The following is a 27,815-nucleotide window of genomic DNA, read 5'->3' as shown; positions in this document are numbered from 1 at the left end:
TTCTGATCTATGATGAAGATTCCACCCATGAATGTGTTTGATGAAATGTCCAAACTAAATTAAGGTAAAATGAAAGATGACCACATGGATTGTAATGATGATGAGTTGACTTATGATAAAGATCCCATAAATGCCTGATGAAATTAACCGATGGAATGAAGGTGAAAGTTTTATTATTTGCAAAAGTTTTGGTTGCTTCTTAAGCACTATAGATCATTAGATACGTATTTTGCATGAAGAGAAGCTATATACTAACCTTATAAAATACTTATTTATATTTTACAATGAGTCTTTTGGGCTATGTTGTCTCATCATAAGATATCAAACTATATGAAGAGAAACTCAAAGCAAGTGTGCAATAACCAATCAAAACATGATGCTTCCATGGCCTAGTAACATTCTACTGATGGTCCATGAATATAGGGCAAGATACCTGTACTAAATATCTCATCTAGTGGAAGAATAAGCTCTGAAACGAAGATACTTGAATTAATGATGGGAAGTTACGGGATCTCAACAGAAGAATGTGGAAAAGAATTGCCAAGCCGAAATTAATGACGAGTTTTTTTTTAATTTAATTTAATTTAATTTAATTTTTTTAAATGAGGACGAGATTGATGCAGCCTTGATACACCAAGAATCACTATATCCTCTTATATATGTAGTAATCATTACATTAGAGATGGCATTCTTGAATTGTTTTCTAAAAGCTTTATATTTTGTAGTTGAGTAATTTCTCTCCTGTTGGGTGAGTGATTCACCAACCCCTTGAGTGGGTGAGCCCCTAAGCTATCTCTTGTTGTGTCACACCCCAAACTCGGAAACCGGGTTCACAAAATTCCCGATCGCCGAATCCAGCGTCGACAGCTCCATAGTACCCCATTCTCAGCTCCTAGCGTCCATACGCAAGATTCCGATCCTGGGATCTTACAAGGAGAATTTTTCAATGTACATTTAACTCATAATAAGCATAACTACAAGTTTACCTAAATCACAAAGGCAACATCATCATCACATATCTACTAATATAAACAGTTAAATACAGTGCTGAAAGGAAAATACATATATTCAAAAATCAAAGCTCTAAAAGACAGCTACACGCTCCAAGCTCAACGCTGCTGCAACCTAGTGCCACCTGTACGTATCTATCGTGCATAAGCTTATAGAAAGCTTAGAGGGTGGTGAAAGTGTGTGCATAAGATAAGTGTCAAGTATTCAATATAATGCCATAATCATACAATGTCAAAAATATTGGCAAGATCATGAATCATACAATATTAGAGTACGCAATATATATCAGCTATGCAAATGAGGAGTCATAAAGAGCCAAATATTAGATGCTGATGGTACAATGTAATATGTAAATCCTACTAAGTCCGTCTAAGCCATATAAGTACAGAAAACATAACAACCCAAAATGTCATATGCCTGCAGATGTAATATGCGATGCGAATGAAATGACCAAGCGGGAAGTGTGAGGTCAGGATGATAGTACGTAGTATCACATGCTACGGGGTCCATCACAAGGGACTTCTATCCAAACCAGTCTCATACCTAAATTTGGATAGTCAGACTCAATGTGGTAAACTCCTGATCTCAGGTTAGTCGTGCGCCCAATCGAAATCTTGGCCACGCGAAGGTACACATAACAAATAATTACGCACCACCAGCCTAAGTGGATAGTAAATAAATGAATGAATGAGTATGCAATTTTTACTTAATAAGTCCACATATCAGTACGGTTCCTCTCTGGGGAATCACTGGGGTCATTACACTCCAAACCAGATTACCCCCCCATCGAGCATAAAAAGGTGGGTGAAAGAGGCCTTACTATTTACCTGCTAATATCGAGCCCAGCTCGTTGATAGCGGACCCATTCCTCAAGCTTGTCAGACTCAACCTAGTATTGCCACCTCCTCTCAGGCAGGTAAGGCCGCACCCCCTTCCAACCGACCACGACACACTGGGAGATGCGGCCTAACGGTATACGACCCTCATGCGCTCATACATCTACTCGGTCTAGACGTTGGAGCAACCTCTGGAACCAAGAGGGTTGTGGGATTTTCACCCAGGGATATCTATAACACCCTATGTAGAACAGATTTTCAGTGTCCCATCTGCCCATCCACGATATGCCTGTGGAGGCTACGACCCTGATGTTGATAGGGCGTACGGTAGTCATATCATAAAATGTGAGATGCATAAGTCATACCATCTAGTCATGCATCAAACCTGCGCGTACTGCATGCTCATATAGGGCAACTCCGCCTATCAGAGAGTCCCATAAACAACCGGCATTATGGCATATGCAATGGTCAATCATATCTCATAACAAACATGCAGATGGTATATGGGCATGTATCATGATGCTATGTTGTCATATACTCATAATCGGTATCAATAATTGGCATAGACAATCGACCTCGACAATGTAGACATTTAATTAACATTGCCCCCAAGGAATGGCCCACATAGAGCCTAACATATAGTGGACCCATGGCCCACACAAGGGCCAAATATACAACACCATAGGCCTCACTCAAGAGCTTAATACACATCACGATGGGCCTTTCACATGACCTAACATACATCACAATGGCTCATCGCCTGGCCCTCAAATGCATCACAATGAGCCTTATCACATAAGCCTCATATACATCACATTGAGCCTTAAACATGGGCTGAATACACATTATAGTGGGCCTTAAATATAGGCCGCATATACATCACATTGGGCCTCAAACATGGGCCGAATGCACATCATAATGGGCCACAAATATGGGCTGTATATACATCACATTGGGCCTCGACAATCGGCCTCGACAATCAGAATTGGCCTCAATAATCGGCCTTAACAATCAGCCTCGACAATCGAAATCGGAATCAGCCTTGATAATTGGAATAGGCCTCGATAATTGGAATTAGAATAGGCCTTGACAATCAGAATCAATAATCGAAATCATCCTCGATAATTGACTTTAACAATCGGAATTAAAATCAGCCTCAACAATAGGAATCGGCCTTGACATCGGAATCGACCTTGATAATCGGAATCGGAATCAACCTCGACAATTGGAATCGAAATCGGCCTCAACAATCGGCCTTGACAATTAGCATATAAATGAGGCGGGGTCCATAGATGGACGACCGATTAACCACGTCATGCCCCAAACTTGGAGATCAGATTCACAGGAATCCCGATTGTCGAATCTGGTGTCGACAGCCTCTGTAATACCCCATTCTTGGCTCCCATCGCCCATACGCCAGATTCCGATCATGGGATCCTACAAGAAGAATTTTCCAACGTACATTTATCTCATAAGAAGCATAACCACAGGTTTACCCAAATCACAAAGGCAACATCATCATCACATATCTACTAATATAATCATTTGAATACAATGCTGAAAGGGAAATACATATATCGAAAATCAAAGCTCCAGATGTCCGCTGCATGCTCCAAGCTTAACGCTACTGCAACCTAATGACACCTGCACGTATCTATCGTGCATAAGCTTATAGAAAACTTAGTGGGAGGTGAAAGTGTGTACACAAGGTAAGTGCCAAGTAAGCAATATCAGAGTAATCAGAGTAAGCGAAAATACTTACAAGCCCATAAATCATACAATATCAGAAATATTGTCAAGTTCATAAATCATACGATATCAGAGTAATGTGAAAACATGCTGATAGGCTCATAAATACCATAAGCCTAATTTGGCTATACGATGCGAAAATATAAAAAAATAATATCATATACTAATGAAGCAATGTAGATGAGCTATACAATGTAGAGACAATAAACCAAATATCAGATGCTGATGATGCAATGCAATATGCAAATCCTGATGAGTCCACGAATACCATCAGTCGTATCTATGCCGTATAAATACAGAAACATAGTTACCCAAAATGCCATATGCTGTGGATGTAATGCGATATGAAGTGCGAATGGAACGACCATGCTGGAGTGTGAAGTCGGGATGATAGTACGTAGTATCGCAGGCTATGGGGTCCATCATAAGGGACTTCCATCCAAACCAGTCCTATACCTAAATTTGAATAGACAGACTCAATGTAGTAGATTCCTGATCCTAGGTTAGTCGTGCGCCCCAACCAAAATTCTTACTATTGCGAAGGTACACGTAATAAATAGTTACGCACCACCAGTCCGAGTGGATATTGAATGAATGAATGAGTATGTAACTTTTGCTCAATAAGTCCAAATATCAGTACGGTTCCTCTCTGAGATCATCATCAGGGTCTAATACACTCAATGCCACCTGTCGCCCCATCAAGCGCACAACTGGTTAAGTGAAAGAGACCTCACTATCCGCCTGGCTAGTAGTCTGCCAATACCTAAACCGGCTCATCTATAGCGGACCCATTCCTCAAGTTAGTCAAACTTAGCTTAGCTATGCCTACTCCCTCAGGCGGGTAAGGCCACACCCCCTCCTAACCGACCACGACATAGTGGGAGACGCGACTTCATGATATTCGGCACTTGGTCGCTCATGTATATCCACTTGGTCTCGACATTGGGGCGTCCTCTGGTACCAAGAGGATTTAAAAATTTTCACCCAAGGCTATCTATAGCAACCCGATGCAAATAACAAATTTTTGGTGTCCCATCTGGCCATTCACGATATTCTTGTAATGTTATGGCCCTGACGTCGCTAGGGCAAATAGTAATCACAATATACAATGCAAGATGTATGAGTCATACAATTCAGTCATGCATCAATACTGCACATACCGTGCGCTCATGTGAGACAATCTCCGCCTATCAGGGAGTCTTATAACAATCTGCCCAATGACATATGCAATGCAATGGTCTATCACATCTCATAATAAAATGCAGATGATGCATATGGGCATGTATCATGATGCTATGCTGTCACATACTCATAATCGGTATCAATAACTAGCACCGATAATCATCATCGACAATCAGCCTCAACGATGTGGACATTTAACCAACATTGCCCCCAAGGAGTGACCCACATAGAGTCTAACATATAATGGACCCATAGCCTTACACAAGGGCCTAATATATAACACCATGGGCCTCACTCAAGAACTTAATACACATCATATTGGACCTCTCACATGGGCCTAATATATATTACAATGTGCTCCATCGCCTGGCCCTCAAATGCATCACAATGGGCCTTATCACATAGACCTCATGTTCATCACATTAGGCCTTAAACACGGGCTGAATACACATCACAATGGACCTCAACTACGGGCCACATATACATCATATTGGGCTTCAAACATGGGCTATATATACATCACATTGGGCCTCAAACAGAGGCCAAATACACATCACAATGGGCCTCAACTACGGGCCGTATATACATTATATGGGTCTCGATAATTGGCCTAAGCAATCGAAATTGGTTCGACAATCGGAATCGGCCTCAACAATCGGCCTCGACAATCAAAATTGGAATTAACCTCGACAATTTGACTCGGCCTTGACAATCGGGATCGGCCTCGACAATCGGAATCGGCCTAACAAAGTACCTAAGGGAAGGTCACAATGAGGACATCTAACTATCATTGCCCATCATTATGGACATCTAACCAACATTGCTCCCATGGAGTGGCCTACATAAGGGATTTATACACAACTTAATGGCCACACATACATCACATTGGGCCTTATTTATGGGCCTCTCATATATCACGTTGGGCTTCATACAAGGGCCTCGAACGTATCACAATGAGCCACGCCCATGGGCCTTAGATATATCTTAATGGGCCGCGTCCATGGGCCTCAGATATATCACAATGGGCCACGTCCCATGGGCCTTAGATACATCTCAATGGGCCACGCCTATGGGCCTCGGATATATCACAATGGGCCACGTCCCATGGGCCTCCAAGCTATTGCAATGGGCCTCATCAAATGGGCTGTAAATGCATCACCATGGGCCTCATACGTGGGCCTTATATACAACAAGTGGGCCGCATTGCTTGGGCCTTATATGCATTAAATGGGCCATGTATCTTGGCCTCGAATACATCATATGGGCCACACTACATAGACCTAACAATACAAACATGTGGGCCCCACACATGGACTAAAATACATCATGATGGGCCTCATGGATGGGCTGTACCATTGGCCTCAAGTGGGCTTGGACCATGCCAAAAATCATTTCAATACTTGTAGGTGTAACATGTGTACCATTATACACTATTATTCCATGGGGCACATGGCCCACTTCTGATGATCATCACTGTCCAAACATTGCCTATGTAAATCCGCACCATCCAAACATTTTCCATGCAAATCAGCACCATCCAAACATTGGACAGTTCGTCCAAACATTGTCCAACACCATCTAAACATTGTCCAACACTGTCCAGCATAATCTGGACGGTGTGGATGAAATAACACATCATGGTGGTGTCCACATGGTGGCCCACCAGAGATTTGAACCTGCCTCAGTTAGGCTCAAACCTTAAAACGAGCTTGTCAATGGATGAATGGTTTGGATGGAACACATCCACCCGTGGGATCCACAGAACTTGCTGACAACAGTGCAGCAGCTGCTGCTGGTGGGCCACGTCCATAGATGAATAGTTAGACATAACACGTACATCATGCAGGACCCACTGAATTGCTGACATCTTCACAGCCCAATAGATGGATGGTGAGATATAACACCTACATCAGATGAGGGCCCCATTATACGTCTAGGGTCTGGATGGTGTGGCAAATCACATGTATCAGGTGGTGCCACGTGCTGCACCGAGCACGTCACCAAGGTGGGCCCCACGTCCCATGCATGGATGGGGTGGATTTCAACATAAACATCACGGTGAAGTCCCACCGTTGGACGGTCTGGATGAAACACTTTCATCCAGGCGGGGTCCCACGTCTGGGGATGGACCATGTGGCTAAAACATTTACATCTAGGTGAGTCCCACCCCCGCACGTGCCACATGTGTGGGGTGGGCCCCCCATCTCTAAACGATTGGACAGTATGCATAAAATACATACATCAAGGGGACCCCGCCCATCACCGTCTAGGTGGATGGCAGATAAAACATAAAAATCAAGATGGGTCCCATCCCACACATGTAACACGTGTAGGCTGGGTCCCACGTGCTGCAATGGATGGAGATAACACATACATCGAGGTGGTCCTATAGCACCTGCTACGTCAATACAACAACTACGTCAATACAACAGTTATTGCTGCTAGGCAGCAACGGATGGACGGTGCAGATTGGGTGGGTCCACATGCGTGGACACCACATATCATCAAGGCGGGCCCCACGGCTAATGACCAGCGTGGGTAAAACACATACATCACACGACCTCAAGGCCTGGACGGTGTGGATTTCACACGTACATCATGTGGGGTCCACAATTTAAGCTGATGTTTGTGATTCCCTTCATCTAGGGCCTGCCGAAATCCATCAACAAGGTGGGCCTCATGATTGAACGGTCTGGTTCAGGTGGGGCACACTTCATCACAGAGAGAGAGAGAGAGAGAGAGAGAGAGAGAGAGAGAGAGAGAGAGATCAGTGGTGATGGAGGGGCCCCACCACTATGGGCCCCTCTTTGATACAAAGAATACATCAAGGTGGGTCCCACTGCATGTGAGCCCTTAAATGACAAAATAAAATAAAATGACAAAGATGTAGATCCAAGATCACCCACCGTCTTCTTCTTGCTCTCTTGGCTTTCTTGGCTTCTCCGCTTCTTCTTTAATGGAAGAAGATGAAGTTTTAATAGTTGAGATGAGAGATGAGAGGGTAGGAAGTGGGCCACACTAGAGCTTCTCCATGAGAGCTTGGGAGGTTCATAGGTAGGAGCTTGGGGTTGCTTGGAAGAGAAGGGAGAAATAAGAGAGAGAGGAGATGGGATGAAGTGATGGAGTGATGGGGAGTGAGTGATGGGTGATGGGTATGTACTTGACATGTATGGGTGTGTAAGAGAGAGAGTTGACTTTGGGGTTGCTCTTGTAATTGACATGAGGTAATTGATGTATACTTGATTGATGGGACATGTTGTAGAGATTCTCTTGGGATTGTAAATGCGCGTCGTTTTCTTTGAACTGAACGTGGGCCCACATCTCTTGGCCTAGGTATCATCTCGGCATGCGAGACGCGGCATTGGAACCGCGGCGGCGGCGCGGTCGTTAGAGTACAAGTCTCGAGTTGAGTTGACTCAGGTTGATAACGTGTGACTCAGGGTCGCACGCAAATCCCAGTTATAGGTCATGGATTTTCGGAGTTCGATCGGGAGGACCGCGGAAGCCTACAGAATGATACAGGCTAGGATACGGGCTTTACATGTTAGGTAAGTGATTCCATAACCTTTTGGGTGAGTGAGTCCTCAAGCCATCTCTTATTAGGTGAGTGATTCCCAAACCCTTTAAGTGAGTAAGTCCCTAAGCTATCTCATTTTCTTATTCTCATTCAACTTATGTACTTATGAATCAAATTATAGCAACATAGTTCTTTTTTTCCTTTTCTTTATTGCATTTCTTTGGGTTCTACATCAATTAGATGTCAAGTTGAGCCAAGAAAAGAGTAGATCGAGTTTTTCAGCAGACTTAATTTGAGTTTCTAACCATGGTTAGAAAAGGATTTGTCCACCATTCCATACTCTACTTAGATTAGTCTCACAAGGATTTATGTAACACTTAAAAGTGGCGAACAAAAGGAATTAGTCTATGTAAGGACACACCCTATTGAAGGCCCTCTTGTAACCGGTATTCTACAAAATAATCCTCTCTAATGTAAAACACGTTTTGTTAGAAAAACTTATGCCTAATATCTAATATTTTACTAACTAAATAGTTTTTTTTTTTTTTTTTTTTTTAATTAATTTATTTTAAAATTATTATTATTATTTTTTAATATTTCAATAGGATATTTGGTTGGCAACTCTTTTTAATAATTCTATAAGCATATATCTATTGGTATAGTTATTTGCAAAACTGCTCTTGCAAATTTGCAATTTAATATAGTCAAACGTTATAAAAAAATTGAAGGAAAACCTAGCTTTGTATACATACGTAGGCCTCATATAAAAATATGTAAATACATAGTTCTTATATTGGATAACATATTTTATATATTAAAAAGACTCTTCCACTTCTCGAGTGTTAATAGCTATTCTCCACCTAGACATTGGTAAATTAGTGAAAATCCTAACATTAAATTGGAGAAGAATGTATCTAACAACCATGACGTATTTTCTAAATTATGGTAGTTAGATAGAACAACATGGTCATGACTTAAAATGACTTAGGAGCTCTTTTACCCGAATTTAATGCATACTTGACATAAATATTATATAGGCAATGTGAAATCTTTGTACAAGAAACCACTAATAGATTTCTTTTTATTTATAAATGGAATAGAGAAAACTTATATCTATTACTCTATAATAACTTCCAAAATATATATCCCCACCACGTATTTTGGGCTATCTTTAGATACATGTATTTCAAGAGAAATGGCAAGAAAAGATATTCATTAGGTATTGCTTATCTCCATTGGCATTATTGAAGCATAGATTTCATTTTATGAAACTTGTTTGGATAGCAAGTGCTATCTCACGTTTGTGAGACAAAGGTCACCTAACTTCTTATGCTAGAGAATCTAAACTATGACAAAGTATGATAATTGCTTTATAGAATTTTATCTTTTCCCTACTGTCCAAACAAATGGTTAATAAATAAATAAATAAATAAACCTTTTCCATTTTCATGTTGGAAAATTTCAGGAATATAAAAAGTAGGAATGAATTCCATATGTGAATCATTATATTTTCCAAATTCAATTTTCCCTGTACAGTATTATCTTACAAAAATGAGATTTCTACCATATCTATAAATGAGACCTTAACACTAGAATCCATGAAAATCCATGTGAATTCATGTTTGAGTTGTTTATTGAAATCATCCATGGGTTATTATTGCATTTTCATTCCTTTTCTCTTACAACTGTCCAAAAAGACCCTCAGTTATCTGAGGGCCAATTGAATATAGCCAAAAGAATACTACCCCGGCAGAATTTTCAAATAACCTCTCCTTTTGCAAGATTCCTAGTAAACCCATACCTATGTAGCCATAAACCAAATAAATCCTTGCTGCCATAAAACTATGATGAAAATCAGTAAGCAAACTGACGAAGTTTATAATGATTTATTATTATTATTAATTATTTTGCCCCTGCATAGTATAAAAACCACGTTCAAGACAAATTTGCCCTTGTATAAAAATCTTTTTGCTATTTTTATTTAAGTCATGTAGCTCCTCACAGTAATGGATGCTTAACTTATGGTGCGGCTAACTGTAGAAAAGTCAGTTTTACTCTTCCTTGACCACATATATTACTGTTTCACCCTCCCCATGATGGCCCACATGGAAACATTTGTGGACGACAAGGGCTGTGTGAGAAATCCACCCTTTGCATCAGATTTTCAATCTCATTTTAGGGCATGGCCATAAATGAGGTAGATACTAAGTTCAAGTGAGGCCACAAGGTGTTTGTGACAAATCCACCCCGACTGTTGGTTTTGGCAGCTCCTTTATGGCAGAGGTCCAAAAAGTGAGGCTAGTACCAAGCTCCAGTTGGCCAAACGACATGAAATAATGGGGATTGAATGCCCCCATCATGGGTTCTACTTTGAGCTTTGAAATTGCCTCATTTTTCGGCCTACACACAAAAATGAGCTGATAAAATAGATGGATAGAGTGGATTCCTCACAAACATCAAGGTGGGCCTCACATACAATGGTTATAGGGTGGCACACCAATTAAAGATTGATTAGTGCGGTAAAAGGAGGGTAGTTTTGTCAATACAAAAATATAAAAACTCATTCGTATAGGTAGGTGACAGTAGGCAGTTTAATTTCTAACCGTGAAAACTATACGTTGATTTTCAAAATCAGATTAAATGAGGACGTTTATGGCAATGACCCAAAAGGCAGGCAGCTATATGGAAAAATCCCTTTTTATTTTGCGAGGACAGAAACATCATTTTACATTGCTGAACTGTCAAAGTTACCGTGTTTACTGAATCCCGTCACAATTTTGTGACACCAATGGTATAGTTGGCTAATGGGGAAAATGGAGTAATTTACCTATGGATACCAAAAAGGAGGTGTTTATTTGGAATTTCGCTAATAGGCAGGAGGAAATATATAAAAACCCAAGGAAATATTGTAATAAACTCCAAATTTGGGATGCTATGAATCTCTCATTCATTCAGTGGCATTTTGAGATCCATAAGAATAGATAGAAAAATGGGATTGGATCACATAGAATTGTTAAATTGATCATTTGAAGCATTGGCTGGATGCAACTCAAAATGGTTTTAGCAATAAATATCTTAACCTTTCTTAGTTGGTCTATATTATAAGAAAGGCTCTCCATGAACCAAATGTCATCGGGCTGATTTCTTTTACTAAGTTGCCGGTCCACACATCCGCAGCTATGCTCACCTGAGTGGGGAAAAAGAGGAAGAGGAGAAAAGTTTTCCCTTTTACTCTCAATAATGCCGCATTTGATATTACCAACATTGTTTGAAAATGTTAGTAGGAGTTTGATGCATGGAAGGATGTGCGTTTGAGCACCATCTTCCTCAAAGGATAACTGTTCGAATTCATGAAACTCCTCTAGACTCCTCGCAGAGAAACCTCAAATGCACGATGAAAGATATAAACTAGAAGTAATTCTAGAAATTAAAATTTCATTAATGGATAATTGTCTAATGTGTATACATCTATTACACCTATATATATATATATATATATATATATATATATATATATATATATATATATATATATATATATATATATATATATATAAAACTAAAATTCGTAATTATTAAAAATAGCAAAATTCTAATACTAATAAAAATCTTAATTTTAATAAAACTCTTCTAAATCCTAATTTCTGAAAATAAAAATTTCAAATAAACTTTTACTAGATGACTCTTAGCACAATTAAAGGTTATTTCTTTGAAGAGAATCTAAAACTCTAAAAAATAGAAAAATATTAAAAATTTGGAATTACTAAAAATAGGAATTTTTTTTTCCTTAAAATTTTGTTTTTGAGCCGAAAGCATGCATTTTCTAAATGAAATAGACAGGTGCTGGGTTGGTTCACTTAGGATGGCCCGTTTCAGTAAAGATTAATAGGTTGTGCGTCCCGTAATGATGCCCGGATCAAAAGTTACGGTCCACCTTCTTTTGGCCCAACCACGTGAGAAAACGTATCTGGAACACATTATGCATCGGATATGGTGCATTTTTTAGATGACTAGTGGCAAATTGGATGACTTAAAAAAGAAGACGAAAGCTTCGAGCTATCTTTTCTTTTCTTTTGTTTTATATAGTTGTAATTGTTTGTAACTGAATATAGATTCCCTCTGGTGTCAAAATCTCATTGATGGAAAAAATCTATTGTTCCCCTACCATGCTGTACAAAGCAGATAGTGGTGAATGCTGGGAATGGTTCGGGCGGGTTTTTCACATGGGACGTTTTGGAGAAGCTTGGGGCTGATACAACAGGCAGCCTTAACCTTGAGCCCGATGGAATGTTCCCCAATCACATCCCCAACCCTGAGGACAAGATTGCAATGTCCCTCACTAAGGCTGCCGTTTTGGAAGGTAAGGCCCACCTCGGGATTGTCTTTGATACCGACGTTGATCGGAGTGGTGTGGTTGATGAGGCCGGCAATACTATCAATGGAGACAGGCTCATTGCTCTCATGGCTGCCATCGTCCTAAGGGAGTACCCTGGGACAACCATAGTAACTGATGCTCGGACCAGCGTCGCCCTCACACGCTTCATCACCAGCAGAGGGGGACATCATTGCTTATATCGTGTGGGATATCGGAACGTCATCGACAAAGGGGTTCAGCTAAACAAGGATGGAATTGAGACGCATCTCATGATGGAGACATCGGGCCACGGTGCACTCAGAGAGAATAATTTTCTCGATGACGGTACTTACTACACTTCTTCCTCTGATGACCGACTTGTCTTGTCATCTCTAATCTGTGAAGATGGACTTGCCTGGGCTAAATAAAGGTGGTTTGATTGCTGATTTTTATAATTTTTTACTTCATATTTTTTTTTTTTAAAATTATATATATATATATTTTAAAAAACTGTGTTTTTTGCACTTTTTAATCAGTTTTTACATTTATCAGGAATTCTCAAGTTTTTTTAAAAGAAGAAAAAAATAATGAAACTTGTTCCACAGTTTCACTGCGGAAAGAACAACTTGTGAATAAAAACAAAAATTTAATCATTTCCAAAAATGTGCCAGAAATCTTGATGTATCAATTAAAAACAATTTTGTCATTATATATATATATATTCAGTCAACAAGGAACTCATTATAGTTTACAGTAATATGCATTACACGCATTACACGTGACATGAGCTCATCAACACAATATTAGAGTTTACCCAAAGAGAGAAGAACTCGTTTTTAAGTATCTATCTACTAGATAGATTCTAGACTCTTGTTTAGGTACCAATTAAAAATAAATTATTAGGCAGTACAAAAACTTAAAGTGAAAACGAATTTTTAAAAATTTCTTTAAATTTTTTTATATTAAAATTCTTTACAATGCGAAGATTATATATCGTAGACAGGGAATTAATTTGCCTCATCAAATCCATAACGAAAAAAATGTATGGTAGGAATAATATAAATTTTCCTAATTAACAAGGATTGCCTAATATAAGTGTTGTCTCGTTTTACTTAATTGTAATTATAAATTAGAGATCATATTCCAATTTAACAATTGAAATAATCTTGATAACCAACAATCATAATATGAAATACATAGTTATAATTAATTAAAATGAGGTGAGCTCATTTTTAAGTAGCACCCAAAGGGTCTAAAGTCAATTCCAACATTCACAGAAATATAAAAACTAGGAATGAATTCCCCAGTAACCAAAAAGGCAAGTTAGGCTTAAACAACTTTTTGTTTTTTTTGCTTTTCATGGTTAAGAGTAATAGGTCCAATTATTCATATCCAATATAACATCTGTGAGTGCTCTGTGACATAGGGCATGTTCATAGTGAGTCTCCTACTGATAAATGTCTAGGATTTAACACACGTGTGTCATGAAAAAAATAATCCCTCATGTCTCATGTGAACTGCTCTCGGTCACACTACTCATAATGACTCCAGCATTGTTCACTACCACTAGATGTGATGAACATCGGGTGAAGATTGGGTGATGATGGCATGAAGTGGGCCACACTTGCTTTACCTCTGGAAGATTTAGTGCGGTAAAGAGGGCCCCGCATCTCATCCCAATCTCGATCTCGATCCTATGGTGATAAGCCTCTGGCTCTTGCCATCACTTATTATATATATAAAGGCTAACCTCCATCTGTGACTCTTTCTTCTTCTTGGGTTTGTTTTGGAGGCTAACATGCCTTGCATTTCTCAAGGGGCTTACATGGTGGTGAAGATCATCATCGAGATGGTCCGTATGAAGCTGGACGGATCAGATGAAGGGATCGGTAGCCTGATCCGGGACCTTGAAGATCCGGTGGAGTCTGTTGAGCTGAGGATGAATGTGCTTTCACAGCCAAACGAGGCTAAAAAGAAAGGTGCTGAGGCTGTCGAAACCTTGAGAAAGTACATAGAGGTGCTCCTCATTTTCACTTTGTACCGCTTCATTGGCTGCCCTTCTTAAGTTGTTTGGCCCTAGTGTACAGGAATCTCAACCGTCTAAATCTTTAGTCCCATTGAGGATGAAAGCCAAATGTTTTACTTAGACCATCCATTCCATGCCTCCAATCGGACGGTTAAGATTGTCTTGTCCCAGTGATAGTTGGGATATGATGAATCCACGGTGGGTGGGCCCTATGATTTGGTTGGTCAAAATGGGTGAACATATATATGCCATACGTGTGCAGTGGAACTTGAGAAGAGTACTGGTCATGAACTATGATCCTAGTCAATCTGACCCATATTTTATGGCTCTTGGGGAGTTGATACTGGGGATCCTCCCAAGTGGGCAACCCTGACCGTTCATCCATGACGTCCCACTGTATATGGGCCACATGGCAAAGTTTTGGATCTCTGATGTAGAGTGCACTGTGGACACTTTCATGTGCAAAATGGACCGGAGAAGGCCCGATCGGAGGCGGAAGTGATCAGGACCGTCAGAATCCTAAAATAAACATATCTCGCAAACCGGAATGAATTATTCGATGTACCATATATGATTTTGGGGTAGGAGAGGCTACGTTGGGTTGCCCATGCTGGATTTGCGAGATTCCATAAGATCGACGGTTGAGAACCCTTTATAATTTTGTTTTTATTATTTATAGTAAGTTTTAATTCGATCATAACTCTTGATCCTTTCAGCATTAGGAGTTGTGCCTAAGATAAAAAGGGCTTAGGAAAATTAAGACAATAACGTGGTTAGGCCAAATTGGACACTTGCTAGTAGAAATTATGACTGTATACAAATAGTAAGTTTACTATTTATAGTAAGTCACGTTTTTAGGGAGTTTGAGGTGGAGTTTGATTTTGAAACTTATTCCCAGGTTTGAGATACTATTTAAAGGGATGTAATTTTGTTTTTATCATCAATCAATTTATTTTCAAATTTATTAGAATTTATTTTTATTTTCTAATTCTTCCCGTGGATTCAAAAAATCTCTATGAGGAGGCCAGAGAAGCTCCATAGATTCGGAGAAGTTATCCCCGAGGAAGACAGTGATCAACCTCATCATGTCCATCCCTTCATCATTCATATTACTTATTAGTGGCAAAGGAAACCTCATCACATATATGACTGAATTATTATGTGTTAATATAGTATTAAAAGCTGTGGGTGCAGGAAGGCAGGTTAAGTGGATGGGAGTTAGACTTATGTGGAGACTGTTGGGTGAGTGATGGCTGCCTTGCCGATTCAAATGATGAACCTGCAGCTATTGATGCCCACATGTACCGGTATGTATGTGCTCCTTTGCTACATTCTCTATTTTAATTTATCCCTTTTCTCCACCGTCCATCACTGGGACACTAGTTCATAAACTCGGACTTGATTTGAAGGTAAACCGAATCAAGCATATACGTATTTATAATTTGACTCGACTATTTGAATACCGAAATAATTTTGGAACTGGTTGAAATGTGTTGAGATAACATAGTGAAAGGTTTGTTCTCCAATAAAGTCACCATTTTTTGTCATGAGATAAAATGTGTTGAGTTTGTTAAGGATTGGAGAGAAAATTTTGATGTTTCCGTTCCATGAGTTTGACCATGAGACAATTTGCCAGCGAGGTGTGAGAAAGTCAAGATTTTATGAGACCGGACTTCTTAGTCATCCGATTACATTGGGAATTATTGCTTTAATTGGAAAATTATTGAATGTTTAGACTCTACTTACAAACTATATGAATGCTTATATGGCATGCAACCAAAGAAAGTCATATTGAGTGGCTTTTATTTATATGTTGGAGTTGTTATTTTCTAAGTTGTATTGCGGCATATATCCTCGAATATATCCCTAGGAAAAAACCCTTGATTATAATGTAAAAAATCAAAGTAGGTGCTCTAATTTGTGACACGAAATGTGTTTTGGTCCTTGATTCTTCGTCTGTAAAGTGTCTAGAAAAAATAGGCATGCAATGACCATGGCGCATAAGAAATTGTCATTGACAATGCTGTGAGCATTCACATGTCAAAGATGGATGGAAAATAGTACTTTAATTCGCACAATCTGAGTGATGAGACCATCTGCGTTGGCAACCCAGGTACAACTATATGAGAGGTTTATTATGAGTTGTCTGTGCCCATAGTCCTTTTGGTGGCTAAATGAGAAGTCTACACTTGGCGTGGATACTGTTAATAAGTTTGCACCTACGCATAGAGTTCGATCCAATAATGCTTGGTACATGGAGCCAGAGCTTGTATTTAGGAGGCTTTAGTGCATGACGCAAGGCCCTTCCCTTCATTGAGGCCCTAGCACCTGGCATAGGGTCTTCTTGATGAGGGAACAAAATGTTTAAGAAGTGAGGCTCATCTTAGGAGTGTTTATGCCTACCGTTCCAAAAGTTCAAGTTCTCGTTCATTGTTGTACTTGTTTCAATGTATCAATGTGTTCCTTTGTATATGTGTGTCCTTCTTGAAATGAGTGAGGGGGGTATTTATAAGCTGGTGGGCCCGATTTTTTGGCCCCTAGAGGTGAGGGCCTCTAGCTTGCCTTGGTAATTTTGTGCAGCAAAAGTCTTTCCTCGTGGCGTAGAGCTTCCTGTTGGTTTTCTCCTTTCTCATCATGATGTGATGACATTATTTTTCGATGTAGAGTTGTTGGAGCTAAGTTGAAATGGTGCAAAGATGCCATTGGATGCATGGAGGCCCATTTTAGCTAAGTACTAAAATACAATAGTCAACATGAAGGCATATTACAATTACTCCCCAATCGAGAAGATTTGCTGGGAAATTATTTATGTAGCTCAAAAGCTTTGCCATTACTTCTTGACCCACAAAACATCCCAATATTTGGAGCTAAATCGATCAAGTTCTGGATGTCCCGACACATGCTCTCTAGCCTCCTTATCATGTGGCCATTATTAATTTTTAAGTTTAAAATCACTTATATATATGGCACAAATGGTAGTTAAATGGAAAACCCTAGCAAACTTCCTAGTAGATCATTTAGTCTCTTAAAATTGTACGCGGTGTAGGATACCACGACTACACGCAGAAGCTTAGCGGAGCTATAGAATGGTGGCTACGGCCTAGAGGGGAAGGGAGGGTGATTAGGACCAAAATAAATTTATGCCTATTAAAAGCACAATTATTTACCCAAACTAATGTATAAATTTACACTAAGTAAGAAAGTTAATTCTAAGGCTTCCAAGTTAATAGAAGGTGTAATCACATAGACTATAATAGATACAACATGCTAAGCAACTATTCTAAATAAGATAGTGTACATGTGTGTGTGTGGGATGTGCTAACTATTAAATTCTAGCATTCATCTAATCATGCATACATACAATTCATCTAAACAATCAAATAAGCATAATTAGAAAAGTGCCCAAATAACAATCCCAAACACAAGCATGCATAATGGTTTAGTTTCCCTACTCCACTCCTGGAGAATGTACGCAACCTATGAGTGTACCAAATTTCACCATCGGAGGTATTAAATCAAGTTCACTTCTAACGTTTACAAGCATACACTCTTATCAGATCCCTACACAAGGACTTATCCACGTACTCACTTGTGTTGGTGGGTGGCTTATGCAAGGACTTACCATATATACACCCGTGTTGGTGACCTACTCAAGGACTTACCCATCTATATACCCGTGTTGGTGGCCTGCACAAGGACTTACATACGTACTCACCCGTGTCGGTGCTGATACTGTCCTACACAAGAACTTACACAAGTTCGGGTTATAAAACTCTACACTAAATCCTAATAAGGAAGGAATGGATGGACTCTTACAATATGACAATTTACTTATTGGATTGAGCCCATTTTATAACACATTCTCAGGTTGCTTGATCGATGCTCTCCTGTGCTTCAATCAGCTCCCATTTTACTCTCCCAATAATTGATGCTGATGCATTGCAAATACTTTAGCTCTAAGACAAAACACCTTGCATGCAATGCTCCATTAAGGTGACCAAGGTGATGAGAGTTTGGTAGAATCTCTTACAATTAATTGAAAGTTGAACTCGTAGGGGATTCCTTAATTGACACTCTAGAGGTTGATATACATTAAGATTTGCTAATAAAATTGGTAGCCAAACTTTAAAGAAGGCTTGGGATCATGATATTCTTGTAGAGGAGTATGGAATTGTTATTAGATTAAATAATCACTAAGAAGAAAACATAAAGCTCATTGGGATAGATCCTATGAGGTTTATTAGAGCTTGTAATTTATTAGGGTCTCTAAAATGACAAAATCCATAATTTTGAAATGTGCCTGTGGCATAATGGGATTACCACGACTGCGATTGCGGAAGCTTGGAGCTAAGAAATAAAGGCTATTTCTTAGATGAGGGGTGATTAGGACCTATTAAAATTTATGCCTTTTAAAATTCAATTTATCTAGCTTAAACTAATTAACAATTAAACGAATTAAGGCAATGTAACTCTAAGGCTTCCAAACCAAAAGAGGGTCCAATCACTTAAACTACAAATGATATGCAAATAAGCAACTAGTCTATATTGAGATAGTGTATATAAGTGTGTGGGATGTGCTACCTATCAATACTTAGGCATTCATCTAATCATGCATATATAATGTAAATATTTAAACTCACATGCATAATTAAACAATTGTGCAAATGAAAATCCTAAACACAATCATATATAGTGATTTAGCTACTTGCCAACTCCACTCTCGGCAGATGCACTCAACCCATGAGTGTACCGGATTTTACTATTGGAGCTTTTAAATCAGGTTCACTTCTAATCTTTATAATCATACACAAGGACTCTAAGATTTAGGCTCTACTCTCGAGCCAAGGTCCTATATAAGAACCTGAAAATTTAAACTCTACTCCCAAGCCAAGATCCTACATAAGAACCTGAAATTTAGAATCTACTCCCGAGTCAAGGTCTTACATAAGAACCCAAATGTTTAGGCCATACACAAGAGCTAATGTCCTACACAAGAATCTTAAGATTTAGGATCTACTCCTGAGCCAAAGTCTTACACAAGAAACTAGGGATTTAAGCCCTATACAAAGGCCAAGGTCCTACGAAAGAAGCTAGTTCGAGTTTGGGTTTACAAACTCTTACCCTCAATCCTACACAAGGAAAGAGAGTAAAATGAGCTTCTACACTTGACAACTTACTTATTAGATTGAGCTTTTTTTGTAATGCTTTCTTAGTTAGGTTGATCGTCGCTCTCCCGTGCTTCAATTAGCTCCCCGATGCTCCCCTGATTATGATGCCAATGTTTTTCCAAGACTTCAGCTCTAAGATTAACCACCATGTATATGATGTTCCTCCGAAGTGACTAAGGTGATGAGAGGTTGGTTGAATCTCCTACAACTAGTGGAAAGTAGTATTTCGTAAGGGATTTAACTAGATGGGTCTTTTAGACAATTTGGACAATGATATGCCAAGATTTCTTAAGTCCAATATCTAGAAAATGGAAGGGTTCAAGCACATCTTCAATGTAGAGGATGAAATCCTCGTATGAGTATGAATCTCAAGAAAGAGTGTTTAGAATACCATGGAATATATGCTAGGGATAATGGATATGAATTTGGAATCACCCTACCTTCTGTTGCTCTAAAAACCCATTATAATGCCCAAGAACCAAATTCCCTTTATAAAAAGTTCGAGCTTTAACGGTAAAAAAATGGACAGAAAATGACTTTGTCGATGTCATCGGAGGTCCTTCGATGTCATCGAAGATTTCCTCATTGCCATTGAACATTCTAGATAAAATATGATGTTTCCTGCTGGACATTTCTGGGCCATTTTTGATGTCATCGAAATCCCCTTTGATGTCATTGAACTTTAACTTTCAGTGTCACCGAGAAAGTCAGAAATAAATCCATTTTCTTGTTGGACAATTCAGACTGATGTCACAAACACCATTCGATGTCATCGAAACTTAAATTTCGATGCCATCGAGAAATTCTAAAAAAAAAATCCAATTTCTTGCTAGACAATTTTGACTCTCAATTGATGTCATCAAATAGCCTTTGATGTCATTGAGAAAGTCAGGGAAAAATTCAATCATTTGCTGGACAGTTCGACTCTTTATCGATGCTATAGAGCAGGCCTTCAATGACATTGAAGGTACTTCGATGGCAGCTCAATGCCATCAACAAAATTAGATAATATGATTTGTTCTTGCTGGACTTATCTAAGTTCCTTTCGATGCCATCAATTGGTCTTCGATGCCATCGAGGAGAGCCTTCGATGCCATCGAAGGAGACCTTGATATGATCTAGAAAATCAGATAAAATGATTAATTCTTACTAGATATATTTGACTTTCTACTCGATGCTATCGAATGGATCTTCGATGCCGTCGGTGATCCCTTGAGGTCTACTCAATGAGATCAAGCACCACTTGAAATCTGCTATTTTGGGTGTATATTTTTATAGTAGCTTCGCATCTCTTCTAGCTTACTTATCATGTTCTAATTAAGTTTCTAAGACTAATGGATAATCAATGAGGTTTACTTCTTAAGCCAATATCATATAGAGGTTTAGGGGTTGTTTTGGGTCAAGGGTTAGGGTCACCAAGACAACTCATTTACCTATTATTTGCTCCTTAATGCTCTTGTTCTTTTATGTCTTTGGTCTTCAACTTCCAAAGGCTGAACTGACTATATGACACAAAGACTTAAGTGATTGACAAACAAGATGCACAAATCAGTGCATTAACATTTTTAACTCCTCAACAATAAAGAACATCATGCAGAGATGCTTGCTCATTCGTGCTGGTTAATTGGCAGAGGCGAGTGCCATGTTTGGAATGAAGATTAGTTGGGATTGGGCCCCCTTAAGGAATGGATACTGCGGCCCCCTCCCCTACATCAGCTCTAGGTACGGGACTGGCTGGGATCGAGCGGGTGGCTGGACCCTTCATCTGCCCGGTCCTTTCTCCCTTAGGTAGTACTGGACCACATCATGGAAGAGGGCCTTTGCACATCCTCAACGGTTGACAGGAAGATCTGGGTCCCTTCTAGCAATGGCGAATTCAGCATTAGATCAGCCTGGAATTCCTCTCATCCGGTCATATCGAGCGCATCTTGGTCCAAATGGGTTTGGCATCCTCATCTTCCTCCTAAAATCTCGTTGTTCTCCTGGAAAATCATCAAGAAGGCGATCCCAGTGGATGTTCTATTGCAAGCTAAAAGTATTCCTATGGTTTCCAAGTGCTCCTGCTGCCCCCGCCCAGCCTTCGAGCTTCGAATTGATCGATCACATATTTGCCTCGAATGATCTCGCTACCAAAGTTTGGAATTTTTTCGGCTCATGCTTCGGCCTCCCCTCTTCCCTCTAGGGCTCAGCCGTGGGGAGAGCCACCCCTTGGTGGGCTACGGCAACCGGGTTTGACCGATTCCTCTCCCTTAGGGGCATGGCCCCATCCCTTATTTTCTGGGAAATTTGGCTGGCCAAGAATGCTGCCCTTTTGGATGGGACTGAGGTCTCCACTCAACGGGTTATCTCCAGGGTGTCCAGATGGTTCCAGAGGCTTGTGCCCTTCCTCCCCCTTTCGCTTATGCTTTGCCGTTTCTTCTACTCTGGCATTGGATAGCTTGGGCCTCGTCAAGGTGCCTGCAATCCCAAAATAGGCTTGTATGGTCAAATGGACCCGTCCTCCCTCTGGGTGGATCAAAGTCAATGTGGACGGCTTTGCCTTGGGCAATCCAGGCAGCTCGAGTGGGGACGGGGTAGGTAGAGATTGTGAAGGGTCCTTCAGTTTTGCCTTCTCCTTGGGCTATGGTTTTGGCTCCAACGGTTGGGTGGAAGCAAAGACTATTTGGGAAGGGCTTTCATGTTGTAAGAACTTGGGCTTCAGTAAGGTGGAGATAGCAACTTTAGAGTGATGGTAGATGCCATGAACAAGCAGATTGCCCCCTCTTGGACCTTGTGGTACTGGTGGTGAGAATTCAAGCCCTCTCATCCAATATGGATGTATCCATCTCATACTCCCCTAGAGAGGCCAACACAGTTATGGATGGGCTCGCTTGAAGGGGTAGCAGCAATCAAACCCACCACACCTATCGATCCACATTGGAGCTTTACTCCCTCATCAGAGGCCTTCTCTTCCTAGATAGAGTAGGTCTAGGCTATTTACTTGAGTTGTAAAGGGCATTTGTCGCCTCTTCTTTATTTGTGGGCTTGCCTCTCCTTTTTTGCATGCAGGCCCACCCATACGGTGTACAACCCCATTTTTGCAGATATATATATATATGATATGATGGTTCTCTTTAAAAAAAAAAGGCATAGATGCTTGCCAACATGAGCCTCTCTTGCCTGAACATTTTTCCCCACTAGGAAGCATCTATACCATGCGCTGGGGCTCCTAGAGGGATGACATGGAACTAGTGTAAGGCCTCATAAACAAGGCTCTACTCTATGGCACAAACTCACCTCACAAGATCCTAAAGATAGAGCTCGAACTATTATGCAGACTTATTGCAACATTCTAGTCAAGGTGTGGAGCTCTCATTTAATTCTCCTGAGAACCAATGCCATAATCTTCATGAGATTTCAACAACTCTCTTGTCTAGATCCCTAGCACTTGGTGCAAGCCTACTATGACATTGCTGCCTATCACAAAGGATCCTGTCATAATGTGATGACCTGCCGATACTTGACCTCATTTCTCATCTCTAGAATATGAGACCCAAGACTTTATCGAACTAACTAGAGCTTGTGTATGCTAAGACCTTTATAAGCTTCCCGATCAACGATCTGACCACTTAAGGCAAAGGATTAGAAATTAGGGTTAATACCACCTTGAGCCTTACAATAGGATAATCTAATTGGGTTTTACATTTTAATCAAGTGTTATTTATTTATTTATTTATTTTTATAAAAAGTTTCCATATATAATACATTTACTTATTAAAAATAAAATATTTTACATTTGAAATTTTTCTTAGAAAAGACAACAATCCTCCACAATTTTAAAAATAAAATCAACAGAAAGAATGAATGGCATATCAATATAAATAAATATATACTTAAATGTATCTTGTAGATTTAAACATTTATTTTAATGCTTATGTGTCCAAGTTTGGTTAGGTAGTTTGTGACCCATATCCATCTTGAATTATATATATATATATATATGCACAATACATCCAACATTTGTGTGCCCTTGTTCTTTAAAATAGAATATAAAACATTATTACCATTTGTTGGGGGAGATTTAGCTAGGAGCGTGATTTACATAAATTGGGAAACAACCCAAGATCAACCCAATGATTTTCAGTCTGTGAAGAAAAATGTGAAAGAAGCATACCACCTGTTTTTGCATGGATGAAAATAAATAGAAAAAGAAACATTAGACATAAGACTTCGTATGGTTTTTGACTACATGACTTATCCACATGGCAATATGGGCAAGTCAATCAGGAAGCAAAATCAAAGGATATACAAGATTGAAATAAAACATGCTATATATTGTACAGGAAAAAGCAATACTTCTCCTCTTACAACCTATAAAACCTTATAGATCACCATCCAACATATCCCTCTACCTGACCAACATAAGAATATCCATGAAAGAAAATCCTCAAAGAGAGAGATCACATCTAAGTTTTTAGGTGTTCCAAAGAGTAACCCTTAAAGACTTTTTTATTTATCTTATGTAACTTGGAGACTAGGAAAATAGGGTCAAAAGATCATTTTCCCTGGAGAAAATGCTGCTCCCCTTACATCAAGTGGGCACGTCTGGTGAGATGGTCTTTACAAGGGGGAAAAAAAAGGCTTTGTAAGCTAGCAATTGTGGTTGAATCCTTTTGTTAGAAGAATTTTTAGATTGGGCAATTCAAGATATCAACCAAACAAGAGATTAATTAATTTTAGAGTGACCAACCCAGGTTTAAAAACCACTTAATACAGGAAATTAAGTCCCACAAAAGCCTAACATTACACCAACCGAACAACTGGGATTATGAAATCCCTCCTCAAGTGTTCTAGATCAAAGTCTGTCTATGTGGAGTCCCCCAACATCTATGACACCCATTTTTATTTCCCTTGACATGTGAGAGGTGTACAATTAATAGGGGTGTTTCCTCCATCTCGAAGAGGCTTTCCTCAGGCTCTCAAGATTTTCTTATTATCATTGTATTGTGAGCATAAATCATGTGGCCATGGCTACACATGACACTGGTGTATGGAATCCATCTCCCAGCATATCAAGTGTGGCCACTTCACACATGGTATTTAATTTCCGTTATTATTATCATTATTTCAAACATAAACCTAGTTTTTGAATGGACTAATGCAGGATCAAAGTCATGGATGAGGAGCACGGACAACATGGTTGGATACACATTAGACAAAGTGTTCACAATCCCAACATTGCACTAAATTTGCAGTCTTCAGTCCCTGGTGGTTGTCAATCCATGTCCCAGATTCTCCGAGATAGGTAAATCGTTCTGCATTTGGAGCCATTCTACTAGAGTACCAGCCTTTGCATGCATACCTCCATTTGGAACGATATAAGCCTTTATTTGCTAGATGCCACAACCCGAAAATTGCATCTCGTTATTCACATATATGGCTACAACTACTTGAGTTAGTATCTATTCTTCATCATACACAGTGGCCCAACTACTATAAGATGTCTGGGATGATCTTGAATCATGGCTTCTACATGTTGACATGTGTGAAGACATGTATGTGTAGTATCCATAAACCAGGAGTGACCACAAGAGGTTGTAGATTAACCTATAAACATTTGAAAATCATTTTCCTTGAACGTTTTAGATGGAGCATACAACCAACCTTCTGTATTTTTAATCATGATCAAACTCCCCATAATTTATTTAGCTCTTTTTAATTTTTTTTTTTAATAAAAAATTATTCTTTGATGTTTGTGGATATTTTTCACAGGTTTCTCATGGCGAGCGGTTTAGACAAAATACTCGACATTGCGCAAGTTAACAGCTACGCAAGAAAGGGGAATCTAAGTTGAAATGCACCCTCCACCCACAGTGTACATTTCAAACCATTAAAAAAAAAAAAAAAACGTTCCCACCAACATCCATGCCCTTGCATGTACCTACTAATTAGCACTTGAACTATATATTTTGAAAACTAGTTCACATACCTAGCATGCATATCAAATATCAACATGGTTCCGTAGTACATGTGACCTCAATCCCACCGTTGGGTGGCATATTCATGTCATAGATCTAAACCTATCATCATGTAGTATACACTGTAGACATGCCCTAGACAGTATCTGTCAAGTTCAACAATCAGTATTCAACGTGCATGTACATGGCAATCACAGTGAACTCTAACATGCATCCATCGAATGGTGGGAATGAATGCAGACGTGGCTTATCTATCAAAATCAATATAAAAAATGGTATGTAAAACAACAGTAGGTTGTTCTATTTTATATTGATTGTTGGTAGCAATTTCTTGACAGGGACCTTTAAATTCTTTTCTGTCCTTTCCTCCTTTTTTTTTTCTACTACATAAATATCATAAAAGTTCCCAAGGACCTAAGCAAAACGGACTTCACATCAACCCGATGTCCTTGTTGGACTCGTGAATGCAACTTATATTATATCTCCTGTTTATTTTTGTTACGCATGCTTTGAGGTCCATGGACTTTCATTAATTAGAGAAATTGTTTGTAATACTTACACGTATGATCTGATGATTAACACTTCTTCTTGATAAATTATTATTGCTGGTATTACAAAAGGTAAAATTTCTTACAGTCTCACAGCTACAAGTATCTTTCTTTGTAAATTCCTAAAGGACTTCCAGATAAAAAAAATACCCACTTTCTCACCAACCTGTTTTTTTTTTTTTTTGGAAAAATGGGGCATGGCCCTTCTCGACGGGCCTCCCCGCTCCATTGCACCACAGAGAGGGCTACATTCGGGCTGGGCCGCACACAACAAAAGGCAGCCCGCCTATCATAAACTATACAAGAGAGGGAGAACCCAGCAAAAACTAAAAGCAACAGGGAAACGAAACAAAGACAAAAAAACCCTCAAGGGTCTGCCTGAACCAGCTGAACAGACCCTAGACCAGCTTTGTCGAGACACACTAGGCCCCTGATCCAGGCAGGAAGATCACTTAAGCGGCGATAGACAGAGGAAGATTGAGCCTCGCATGCCTTTTGGGCCAAGCCGTCAGCTGGTCCGTTGCCTTCTCTACAAATGAGGTGGATGGACATATTCCCTCTATTCATGAGGATCTTGATTCTTCTAACCTAGTAAGCATTCTTCCACCCCGGCGCCGCTTTCCCTGAGATAATGTCCACCGTGATTTTGGAGTCGGATTCAATTTCAATATTCAAGAATCCAGAGTTGAGGGACAAAGCGAGGCCATCATGCACTGCTCTCAACTCAGCCTTGTTGTTGGATCCCGTACCATAAGATGCCCAAAAACCAACGAGGAAATTGCCGTTAGCGCTTCTTACTAAGCCCCCGCCCCCTGACGGCCCTGGGTTGCCTTTAGCGGACCCATCTAGGTTAAGCTCCACCCAGTTCCCCTTAGGCCTGATCCATTTGACTACAACCACCCTACAACTCGGAGATCCTCCCTGGTTCGAAGCCTGGAACAAAGCACCCTGAATTGGCGGACCTACAGAAGTTGGCCTATTCAATAGCTAAGCGCCCCACCAATTCACCCTGGTGATTATGGCGGTTGCACTCACCGATATATGATCAAATCTGGCACGGTTTCTTGCCAGCCAGATTTCCTAAAGAATGCAGCAAGCTGAGAAAATGCGGAGCTGAACTGAGCTACTACCAGCAGGCGCAACCGCCCTCCATTAGTTCAGTTTGGATAGAACGGACAGGCAGGGGAGGGAGGGAATGTTATACAGACGGCTGAAGTGCGCCCAAACTGCAGCCGCCATCTCGCTGAGGAGGAAAAGGTGGACGATCGACTTGACGCATGGGCTGGACCTGGATGTCTTTGCGCAGCACTGGCACCTGACACTAGTTGAACACCCTTCTGCCGGACGCGAGAGTCAACTGGAACTGTTCCCTGAAGAAGTTTCCAAATGAAATTTACAATTTTTGGGGGCCATTTCTGCTGCCCAGGCTGGAAAAGCCAGGGTCTGTCCACCAATCGTTGCCTATTA

General features: G+C 39.9%; 1 protein-coding gene across 2 annotated transcripts in view; it reads left to right on the top strand.

Annotated features, from left to right (window-relative positions):
• Positions 1 to 26,135, top strand: part of LOC131227544 (uncharacterized) — a 75,522-nt gene extending 49,387 nt beyond the window's left edge. For both annotated transcript variants that reach the window (XM_058223345.1, XM_058223344.1), the window contains 5 exons: positions 12,478 to 12,994; positions 14,467 to 14,666; positions 15,870 to 15,982; positions 24,987 to 25,127; positions 25,595 to 26,135. In XM_058223345.1, coding sequence (XP_058079328.1) covers positions 12,478 to 12,994; positions 14,467 to 14,666; positions 15,870 to 15,982; positions 24,987 to 25,127; positions 25,595 to 25,676 — 1,053 coding nt within the window. In that variant the 3' untranslated portion in view covers positions 25,677 to 26,135. The remainder of the gene's footprint in view (positions 1 to 12,477; positions 12,995 to 14,466; positions 14,667 to 15,869; positions 15,983 to 24,986; positions 25,128 to 25,594) is intronic.
• The last annotated feature ends 1,680 nt before the right edge of the window (positions 26,136 to 27,815 follow it).

The sequence above is a fragment of the Magnolia sinica genome, chromosome 15 (assembly GCF_029962835.1).
Source record: "Magnolia sinica isolate HGM2019 chromosome 15, MsV1, whole genome shotgun sequence".
Classification (NCBI taxonomy): Eukaryota; Viridiplantae; Streptophyta; class Magnoliopsida; order Magnoliales; family Magnoliaceae; genus Magnolia; species Magnolia sinica.
Note: the sequence above shows the minus strand (reverse complement) of the source record. Positions and strands in the feature narration are given on the sequence as shown.